At 33.1% G+C, this 12,304-nt stretch overlaps 1 protein-coding gene across 2 annotated transcripts in view; it reads right to left on the bottom strand.

Moving 5' to 3' along the window:
* The window catches only part of LOC123718433 (neprilysin-2), a 33,262-nt gene extending 25,044 nt beyond the window's left edge, over positions 1 to 8,218 (bottom strand). For both annotated transcript variants that reach the window (XM_045674917.1, XM_045674916.1), the window contains exon 1: positions 8,131 to 8,218. In XM_045674917.1, the coding sequence (XP_045530873.1) occupies positions 8,131 to 8,135 (5 nt within the window). In that variant the 5' untranslated portion in view covers positions 8,136 to 8,218. The remainder of the gene's footprint in view (positions 1 to 8,130) is intronic.
* Between the last annotated feature and the right edge of the window lie 4,086 nt (positions 8,219 to 12,304).

The raw sequence follows: 12,304 nt of genomic DNA, 5'->3' as shown, positions 1-12,304 counted from the left end.
TCATAAACACGATAAGAGAATAATCTTCTATAATAAATAATTTAAGGTCACATTTCGTCGCAAACTTGGATTTAATAATATGTACGAATTTAACAATTAGGTAAAAAAACAAAAAAATTTGGTCGTGGGTTTTTAAGAGTTTTCGGTGAGTCATTGTAGTTTTACCGTTTTGAGGCTCTTCGGTGGCTTTAGGGTTAAAAACAATATGCTTTTAAAAATATATTTTATCAGAGTTCTGCTTTTACCATAAGGGTTCGTAAACAAACGCGTTTTCCTTTACAATTGTTGAGATATCATCGCCACTAATAATACAAGGGCCTTCGGTTAGAAGGTGAGATACAAAGCCGAATAAAAATAAAACTAAACTATAAAAGTAATGTCTCTCGCGTCCTACTGACAGGCTAATGCAGTGCTTACTCTCAACGGTTTTATTACTATGGCCATTTTTATGATCCAGAGATATTATGACGCATCTTCTGTTGTGTTGGTTTGCCTGCCAAATCGAGCTATTGACCATTTTATTGAAATGTGTTGCTGTGTGGTTATCTATGCTATTACGACTGGCAAGTTTGTTTAAAAGTTCCTTTTAATTATTTGCTCAAATATTTACACCCGATTTACAGAATATTTTACTGTTAGTTTTAAGTACTTCTATTTTAATTTGCGATATTTGTTTTAAAATAAGTGTTGTGGCGAATGGCAGTGGCATGATATTTCGGCATCACTTGCCATCTTGTGATTCTTTTATTAGTCTTTTGTACTTGCTGTCTTGTGGTGATGTCTCTTCTCGTGCCCGCTTGTTGAGCCTAGAGGAAGGGAGCTGCTTGACATGCGTACTAGGTTAAGTTTTATTAACTGGCAATCCAGAGCAGTCATGCTTACTCAAATATGACTGGGGCGGTGGCATTGTCTGACAGGTCGTTTAATTCCCTCAAATATGGTTGAGTAAAACGATGGCTGGCTCATACGTCATGCTTGTGAACAGGTGCCGCTTCCGTAAACTGGATTGAGAGGATTCCGTTTAGTTTTGTAATTTAATACAAATAATGCTACTTTAAAAGAGTACCGAGAGGTTTTACGCTGGTTTTTTCTCGGCTTACACCATATGTTTTCTTTGACGATGAGTAGGGATGTCTACCGATACAAATTGAACATGGAACAAGTGATACCTGTATCTTATATTCCATAATAAACATATTTTATTTAAGTTTACTTTTAAAGGACCAATGCTAATTAATTTACGTTTCTTTGGTATTTAACACAGGAACTTGTTGCTAAACGCATAGAATGCGTGCCTAACCGATACAGGAATTCGAACTTTAAGCAAATGCACTTTGTAGAGCAAACCTATACCACGCACAAGAACTAAATCGCATACAAGCTTGCGTTGAATTGTTAAAAAGGGGACTCACTGTAGACTGCTCTATACGGGGTGGGCTGTACCCCCTAATCAGCATCACTTTTGCATTATTATGCATAATATATCTACCATTCTGGATCGTAAAATTACTTTTAAAACTTTTAGTAAACAGTTCCAGATCTTAATAGACCTGTTTTACGGGAAAATACCGTGTCATTTATAAAATATAGATGATTCTCGCAATAAAACATTAAGTTTATAGTTTAAATTACCTAAATAATTTAATAAAGGCTTTCATCATATTTGGGCGCTATGAATAACCTCGAGAAATGAGGCAACTTACAGACTCATCTGAAGTAAATCATATGTTATTTCGATGCTTATAAAACGGGATGAATTTCAATAATAGTCACAAGCCTATATGTATCAGAACATCATTCATCCGGTCAAGTAGCATTATATCACGTATATGAGTTAAAACAATTTAGGGGTATCTGTGCTGCAGAAATAGAACTGCAACTAATGCGTAGAGCTGATTGAGTAATCGACATTCAAATGGTGCACAAATGACCAAGCAAGTTACAATATCATCTAATAGCATCAAATAAAGTAATTTCGATAAATTAATTATTAGCATTTATCATTGAAACTTAAAAAAAGGCTGACAATATGGTCAGCGAACATAAACAAACGAGTTTTATTTAAAGTTTTGATATTCATTATAGTTTTATTGTAGTTTGAACTTTAACTGGGTTTTTCTATGCATCTAAACTCAGCAATTAAGATTTAATTTCATGTTTTATAGGAATTTGTTGTTTTTATTTGCGATTGAAATAACGCAAATCATCTTCTTTATTATAAATTGAAATTGTTATATTTATTTCTACGATAGGAGATTACAAGTCATATTACATAATATTATTCTATTAAATGGGAATCAAAGTTACACGTGAGACTCGAGATACTTTAGAAGTTATACGTATATTGTTGATGTTTAATCGCAATATTTACGTAAGAAGACAATAAATAATAAATAATATATTCTGTGTGTAATTACGTAAGTAAAAACGAGGATTTTTTTGTTTTATTGTCCCTAATAGAACTCTCATAAGTAATAATTGTAATATAAGTATTCTATCAATTTTTAGTTTGGAACCTATATTTTTTTTGTTATAATACATTAATGGTTAAAACATGGCTACAGCCCTTATCTGTAAAGGAAGCCTTAATAATTCAAATTTATTTATAAATTTTAAGACAGATATCTTATTGAGTCAGTCATAGAAAATTATTGAACGATACGATCGTGAACTAGAGTAAAAATAATTTTATTTTAATTCAGACCACGCGCCACTACGAGAGACGTAAATCGTAATTGAATATGGATTAACGTGGAAATTATCGCAAGTAATTGCTATTTACTAACAATCATTAAAAATAATTTAATAAAAAGCAATTTATATTTGAATCACACATTTAAAAGTTCATAAAAGGCTACACATTACAGTATTTTTACAGCAATGGAGTGTTTTCTTGTATCTATGACATGGGGGCGAACTTTGGGGTCGCTACGGTACGGAACAAACATTGATTTTAGGACTTCGCTACGACAGATGTTAAACTCACATAGGCTTTTCTTCACAATTAAGTGCGAAGTCAAAGATCCCGCTTCCGCCGGTACAAAGCAACCTTATCGAGTAATTGTGACGCGTAACACGTACGGATAGAAGAACAAGGCGCGGGCGGTTTGCTCGTAGCCAGTAGTAAACAATTTATTTATACGCGTTGTCCACCTGTGCGTGAACTGTGGTTCGCGTGGGAAGCTTTGTCACTATTTTATTGTCTAGCCACAACACACTTTAGAGTTTAAAAACATTTTACTTTTGTATGTTTCTATTTTATTCGACTTCAAAAAGCCGGAAATAGGAGATTTATAATTCGACGCGTTTTTTTTTGTTTTGGTCCGATTGCGTTTTGTGTATTCATTATACTTTATAATTTATGTGCTTATTTACAACAAGAACATAGTTGAGACATTTTTGATCTGAAAATGGCATCTTCAGTCTTAACAACTAATTAATACTAAAATATGCAACGATTTGTTAATCGTTAAAACAACCTTTATAGAAAAGTTCGTGACTTAGCTCCCAATTATTATGACGAGGACAATTAAAACGTTAATATGCCGTTGGGTTGACGATCTCTGGACATTAAATAGTTTTAATAGAACTAGCGCCAGCGAGAAAAATGTGTAATAATTCAAATCGAGCATCGCCGGTTCACGGGTAGTCTCTAGTATACAATTGTGACGTCACTCGATTTTGTTTCTATTTATTATAGTCTTATCTAGTTATATCGTATTAAAAGTGATTAATTTAATTACAGAGGCTCCTCAAAAACAGGATAAATACTATAAGCGCTTAGACACCTTAAAACAAGGAAAAGTTTATTCAGAATATACGAAGGCGACTTCCAAGGATATGACCTTTATACAATCCACGGCCTAATTCCAACTTAGGTATTCTAATCTGATATTGGATTAACTCAGAAAATGCTTCTAAAATACGAATAAGCGGGAGATATATTGTTCAAAAACCATCGCGAATTGAGTGAATTCATATGAGGTTAATTTATCTAGACCCGAATAATAGGTTAAATAATGTAGGCTTATAGAACTGGACAATTTATTATCATTTTTAATTTGAGGTGAGCGTTATAGTTGTTTTCGAATTCATTAACAATAACAAAAAAAAATATTTATCACCGTTATTATGTTGCCGTTTAATATACTCGGTCAAAGTAATTGTAGCTAAGTTATGGTTGTTTGTTATGTGCTATAAAATATAAGAGATATTTTCTAAATCAGTTGGAATAGTTCTTGATATCTCAAGAGCTCTTTGAACCAAATAAACACATATAATTATAGACAGCAGTTAAACTAAAAGCCTGTAAACCGGACACTGTGAATCAGACAGTACATCTTTAATTTAATAAAACAACAATAAATTATTTAAGAAAATCTTTGACTGAAATAATGTTTGATTAAAATTACAATCACGCCTGTGTGTATCTGTGTGTAATTCTGCTGAAATACCGGACGACCTTCGAGAGGTTTGGCTAGTTTTTATTCGACTAAGACCTAATGGTTGAATTTTCCTTACAACCTTTTGATGCGGTAAACATAATAAACTACTAAAAATAAAATAAAATAATTAATTTTTGTATTAAACCTCAGAGTAATATTGTGCGCAATATTTATTTTAACGTATAAAGGCACAAGCGAGCAATTCAAATTTTAAATCGTTTATTCATTTAGGTAACATAATGTACGCTTATGAACGTCAATAAAGAAATACATATTAAATGTTTCTAATTTTACATTAATGCTAGTGCTCAAATCAAGGGCGTAGAACGGTCGAGAATATCGTTAATAATAAAAAAATACCTAAGTAACTACCGAAGTTAAGACCAGCATATTTTGTTATATAATTATATTAATATTGAATTAAAAAACCTAATTACATAGTATACAAGTCGTTTAAGCTTAGGTACGAACTTTTAGTATGACTATAAGAAATGAACGATGAGGATTCCCATTCTGAGTTGAACACACTTATAGTCATTGATGACCCTGACGATAACCTTACTCCATCGGAATTAATTGTATTTATTTATAGCCAATTGATGCTGCCGACGTGGTTAGTAGAATTAGGATAAATGTATTCAAAACCTATTTAATAACCCTACGATCATGGATAATAAATTTTAATAATATATCCCTTGGTTATATCTATAAAAAGCTGTACTGTAGATATCGCTTTAAATAAAAGTGTAGAGTCATAAAAATAATCATAACGTTTTAATGTATGAATCGATTTAGAATTTACAGCTATATCAAGCTTCAATATTAATATATGATTCTCTCTTATACTGTAAATAGTAAATATTACTAATACTCTATAATATCTCTACTCTACCTATAACAGTTATCGGGGTATATTATAACCCTAAGAGACACATGTTTTCATACATGCATGTGATTTCGTACCTGTGGAAATTTTATTCAATCAAAGACGGTCTAGTAAGTGAGATTGGATATATATTGGATCTGGACGTCGTACGAAGCTAATCCTATAACACCTTATTGCGTGGCTTACTTTAAACCGAAAAAGGGAATCGCCGAAATCATATGGATCATATGCAAGAGCAGACATTTCTGTATCTCCTTAACAGATTTGTATGTGCTAATTTCTTATTTGTTTTGTTTAATATTATGTTAAAAGTTAAAATACAAGGGTTGTTTTAGATATTTAGTAAACATTAATTAATATAAATGTAAAATATAATAAAAATTTATTAAAACTTAATAACTTAATCAGCGCTTACGGACGACTGTGTGAACAAAAGTGCGTTAGAAGAAAACATCACCACGATTAATTCTTTTTATTTATCTAATTTTATAATTGAATTTCGAGTAATTGATGTGATCTAACATTCATTTTATGAATAACGGAATCTCGGTAACAAAAAATCTCCAGTGGCGGATTACAAATAAAAACTTATAACGGATTATGAACTGAGGAAAAGTCGCAACTTCAAAATAGTTACTTACAAAATGAACAGTGTTGAGTTATTATTTACATTTCCTGTACGATATACAGTTAATATAGTTTTACATTTGAAATTATAATACTTAAATAAATTCTGCCCATTCTGTTCTATGATCATCTTTAGATCCCATAGGGGAATATATATGAATGGGGAACACGAAAACCACAGTCAAGTGACAGTTACAAAGAAATATCAAAACCACTAATCAAGAGAGCCCAGCCCATGATCGAAAAATCGCTTTGATGTTTGGTAATATATTTTACCTTCAGTACAAATTTTTCCATTTCCCTATTGAAACATTTTTCTCCTCAGCTTAGGTTCTCTGAAAAACATATTTTAACAAACGGAATCCGATGTGCAAAAGCAATAATTTCCTTCACAAAGCCATCTTGGGAAAGAAGTCGCTTTGGTAACCGTGGCAACACGAGACGCCAACCCAGTAGTATAAAAACGCCTCAGTTCACATTGATTGGCCTTAATTCAAATGATATAATCATTATTTGTTAAATTTTGTGTAAACAAGCCAAGGTCCAAAATAGCTTACTCTCGATATGCTCGCAAGACTTTTTAAAAATAACTTTAAGAAAAGCGATACGTATTTTGTTTTATTAATACGTATCTTATTTATACGTATAAATGTAATTTTAAATAATCACAACTTGTTAGAGTCAAGTATATGTTTTGAAACATCTTAAAATGTTTTATTAAATTTATTACAAGTGTAATAAATAATGCGAGGTTGATACGAATATTTATAGGTTAAAATATGAATTACATTACAATAACGCGCTCCTATAATAAAGAGAACGCCAGCTTCTATCCCTTACTTCCCGTGAAACGCACGAAAAGCGCTTTGATTATGAGCCATTTGAGATATAATTAATATATAGGAACCTTGGTTTAATCCACTAATTATGCTTTATAAATTATTCATTTGTGATAAGTTTATATGTCTAAAAATGCTATGTAATAAAATCGTAAAAAAAACGAAACAAAATAAAACTTTTAAATATTAAGAAAAAGGTATTGTGGAAGAAGGCACGTTTTTACCAAAAAGTACTAAATTCAATTTTTTTTTCTTTATTTCCGAAAAACTTTTCTCTCAGAACGGTCATTGTATCTTCTTAAATTGTCTTTGTTTTTTAATGTAATACGAAGAGGCTTACAGGATGTATAATTGAATTTTCTGTAAATGAAACCCTCGAATCCATTATGTTAATAAAATTTTTGTATAGTAACCATGTCGTAGTATTTTTTTCAAGACAATTGATAATTTCAATTATTCGTACTTAAGGTTCAAATATGATAAACCTAACACATTCATCTAATGTATGGTATTTTAGTGGTAAAAGCAAATAAAAATTACAATAACTTTTAATGACTAATTATAAAAGTCATAAATGGTATCGTTAACGCCTTGTTAGTTAAGCAGATCGTTAATAATACGTTTAGTAAATAATAATTTGAGACATTAATTAATAATTATATCCCATATATGTACTGTACTATTTATCTTTATATCGTTAAAAACATTTTTACATTTAAAATACTATGTTTTTCTGATTAAAATCCTCCCAAAGAATCACAAATTTATAACTTATAAGATGCGATAATTACAAATTAAAATTATGTTTTATTATTAAATTTTCGAAAAATATGCTCTTATAAACGCAATTTTGAATATTAATATTGCTTTACAGTAAACGACAACATAAAACCTTTGCTCTTGCTTATTCTAAATAGTGTAAAATTTAATAATTAAATCAGATAAAAAACGGAATAACATATCGAAACAGATTTTGTCATCTCAATTGAGCGGCTCACGACCCGTGTTGCGTAAAAAATCTCACACTAGTTATGCCTATTCATTTCGAATTAATTTTTACTCATCTACGTTAACGGACAGATAAGGAAATAATCGCAACGGACGTGTACATAAGTAAATATATAAGAATTGTTTGGACTTACGGGTCAAGGTAGGGGATATTTGAGAGAACGAATAATAACTTTAGAATATCGGTAATAAAACACAGACTAACATGTTGCAAAAAACTTTCACCTCACGCATAGAGCCACGCAAAAACGTGTCTAAATTTAAAAAAAGTATATACTAAATAAAAATTCGCGTAGCGCCGTTGCAAAAATTAAAAATTGCTTACCTCATTGAGACGATGTGGTTGTACGTTTGTTTGTAAGGACGGCCGCGGACGAGTGCGCTCCACCTTGGTCCGTTTGAGGTGACGCGCGCGGTGCGACTGACTCGCGCGGCCTCAAAGATTACTTTTATTACATTTCCCCTACCGTGAAAATGCCTTGCTCGACAACCCTAGAGCCTAGATCCACAGGGCTCTTAACGGTGCCTTCCGCATACAAAAATACATGTACAATCTATCGTGTACTCCATAAACAACCCGAGAAAACAATTATTTTGTTTTATCAAAGCATATGTTTTGAAAATTAAGTTAGAACCGATTTCAAGTTAGTTTATGCTGTCGTTTGAGATTAATTTTGCACATGTTTGTGATGTGTGTTAATGCATTCACAACGGCGCATAATCTATCTGGGGAACTTACTAAAATGCTAGCTTTTTTCCTTAGTCCTTAATGAAATTTGGAAATTAAAAGGAGTGGCGGAAGCTTCTTGCCAATTCTTCCCTTTAGTTCTAAGCCTTGATTCGAGAACTAGCAGTAAATTTGCAATTAGAGACTTTACAAATTTTTTAACGTTCAAAGTTACCTACACCTTTAATTGAATTTGTAGGTAATTCATGTAAATGTTATTAGATTATAACATATGACGAGCGAACCTGTTTACCTACCGTGAGCGTATACAACATCAAATGTTGTAACTTTTACCAATGCATGAACTTAACTCACTATAACAGTTTCACACAAAAAACAAATCACTTGTGTTTATTCATAATTTAAAATATTAATTCGATCATACTTGCTTTACAACTTATCAGAGGACCTTCAGGTCAGTATGGAAACTGAAGCTATAGAATTAAACGTCTTTAATTATAAACTGCCTAAGACTTGCCAATTTCTTTAAGATATTGTCTGTCACTGCTCGTATTTCAAATTCTAACTTCCTTAACTATATTTGTGAGATATTTTTCTTTAATAATATTTAAAGAAATTAGTATATCGGTAATTTAATGACAATCGACAAGTTGAGAAAACTACTATTTACCTAAATATATATTTATATTGATGAACATGATTGAAAGCGTTTCTCGATGATAAAAAAAGTCTTGTATAAACGCAGCTATAACTAGAAAACGAACTATTTGTCAATATCTTTTTTTTTCTGTCGTTGTTAGATTATTACAAACAACTTTACAAATGACTTTAATTTTCGATTAAAACACATTTCCAATTGGCCAAATTCTAACTAACTATAAAATAAAAACTAAAATAAAATACGATTAAACCTCCTGCTATCCTATTATATTTTCCAAGTATATTTTTAAATCACAGTATATTACTCCCATACGCTACACAAATAGGTCGCTCCCCGGTGATGAGTCGAGAAACCCACTAAGCAGCGAGAGTAGCCGGGGAATGGGAGCTCGTTGACGCTGGACAGTGCGAGCCGTACGCACAGCAAAAAGGTTATGTTTCCGGCAGCGGTAATAATTGTCCGGAACGTACAGTTTCATGATCTCTCCCAGCAAGTGTGCGCCTTTCTGTTTCGTTTTTAATTACGCTTAAACCCAATTTGATTACAGCTAAATCCCTATGAAGTTCTAATGAATTATACCCTAAAACCCCCATCAAGAACTTAGGAGGGTAAAGATAAGGAAAAAACATGTACTTTCTTTTAAACAAATTTCTAAGGACCTTCTTTTGCACCCTTTCAATCATTTCCCCATAATACCTTTCATAAGGGGACCATATGACGCAGGTGGTTTCAATAATTGACTTTACTAATAATAAATATAGCACCCTAGTGGCAGTGTCCGACAGACCAAGTGAATTTCGCAGGACTAGCCCCAATCTCCTAAATGCAGCATTCGTAATCGTCCGAACATGCTCCGCAAATAAAAGATCGGGAAAAAAGAAAAGCACAGAAAGTACATGACAATTACGGTGAACATACATTATGCAAGCGGTGGCCCGGAGTGAAGTACCGTCTCGCGCACCACGCGTTTTGGAGGCTAATTTAGCCCTTCCAAATTACCTCGAAACTGAATGTCATTCGATATGTCAACGCCCAGTATACCGATCCTAGCTGGTCCATGCGTTCGAAAGAAAGGATGGTAACCCATCCCGCAAGTACTGGACCCGATCTCCCTTAGCTTTTTGTACAAGATCAAAGCTCGGTCTGTGAAGTATACGTGCTAAGGACGCAAGCCGCAACATGCTCCGTCAAGGTCAGCGAGTCATCCTCCCTGTGCTGTGCTGGACTGGAGGTCTGACCGAAATTACCTTAGATAGCTTTAGCATGAAACCAGATGGCTCGAGTACTCGAAAGGAGCTGGGCCAATTTCTCACCAAATCTGGCAATGTACTCTGACTTTGCCTCAGCGATTTCCCATTTGAAGGACCATGAGGCTTAATTGTAAGCTTTTTTACGTTCGCCGATAGCCGAATCTGGATGATGCCGCTTCTCCTTTAAATCATTCTCGCTGACGGTGCAAAACCGCCTTGCAAGAACGCATAACCCAAGGCTGGGACATGCGCAGAGAATGGAACAAAAAGTTCTATACCCTGCAGGACCACCACGGGAACAAAGTCAGCGACAGCATCTGGAGTACCCGATGAAAAAAAAGTAAATGGGCCCCAAGGGACGGACGCAAAAAAGTCTGGACCACACAATCCGATGCGCACAATGACGGGTCAACAGAGACTTGATTGTTCTTCTGATGTGAAGTCAGCAGAAGGTCAAATAAAGAAGGTACTCGCATTCAAATCTGGTATTCGCGTAATCGTAGGCGTCAAGGCGTATGCCAAAGCAATGTCGTGAAAGGATCTTGGCATGGTGGGCCTTAAAATAACCAAGTGTCACGATTTCAGCACGCAAACTCTCGCCCAAATGAATGTTCCAATTTGTACGAGGTACGGGTCGGAGAGGTAGAAAGTTTCAGCCGGGGAGGATAATTGAGTCTCGGCAAGAAAGATCAAAGCGTCGCAGTCCCTAAATGGTAGTGGATGTTAGAATTGAGCCCAATAAAGATTGGATTACTCCGTTTGTTTGAAGTTTTTAAAATTATGTTAATTGCCTTCACTGCACTTACGAATGTCTGTTTAATTATGAAAAACGCGTCTTAACACGTGGCATTCATGATCTCTTTCTTAGTTAACTTTCCTTCTATACCTGCTATTTAAATGAATATAACATAACATAGCTTAGCTAATTAAAAATCTGTGTAGCGAATGAAACTTTTGACTTGTTAAGTTTAAACAATGAACTCTTACAAAATGTCCGGCCATAAATCCGGCTTTTAACAATAACATTTATTTTTGCTACTAATAAAATAGTCATTGAAATATTACTATCAATTTATCTTATAAAACGAATAATACTCTTTTTTGCACATATATACATATACGTACTACCACTATCTACATTCTTTGACTTCGTTTCATTTTAATTGCACAGTTAATAACTATAACGACACAAATAAAACTTCTAAATCCCTCAAAATATCGATTTTCTGCAGATGAGGGAAAAGCCACAATATAATCAGCAGTAGTTGATAATACGAAGACACCAGCCGGCCACTGGGTTAATTTAAGAACCGTGTAGGTAATAAATACGGACGTTCTATTTGATTATTATTCCGTCGGACACCGTTGGCATGTAACGATCTGAAATATACTGTACAACCTGTTCTCATACCCTCCAAATAAGTCACGTGATTCATTTTCTTATTTTTTAAACTTCGTAAGCAAAATGTGGCCTCAACTTAAAATACTATCTTTCGTCTACAGCGCAGTTTACATTCTTCAACTCACATCGAGTTTGCAAAATTCTAAGATAGCCTAATTTAAAGGTTTATCTATGTTTGAAAAAGCCTTTTTGTATGTCATAAAACACCCCTTGCAATTGTTATCAGTTAATGTTTTATTGCTTTTCTTTAACAATTCGTATATGCATTTACGATCACACATTAAAGCAATACCAGAAATGTTTATATTAATGTAAAAAAATTATTGCCTGAAACAAAATAAATATATATTATTTATATTTCTTTTGATCAATATGTAATTTCTATTTGATTTAAATAGTTATTAACGCATTACGTCAGAGCATAGATCCAACTAAAAATATAACAAAAGATTTTGTATTGAATAGTGATTATCAACACAGGATAGCTAAATAAACACT

The sequence above is a fragment of the Pieris brassicae genome, chromosome Z (genome assembly GCF_905147105.1).
Source record: "Pieris brassicae chromosome Z, ilPieBrab1.1, whole genome shotgun sequence".
In the NCBI taxonomy this organism is placed as follows: Eukaryota; Metazoa; Arthropoda; class Insecta; order Lepidoptera; family Pieridae; genus Pieris; species Pieris brassicae.
This window is presented reverse-complemented; position numbering and strand designations above follow the sequence as displayed.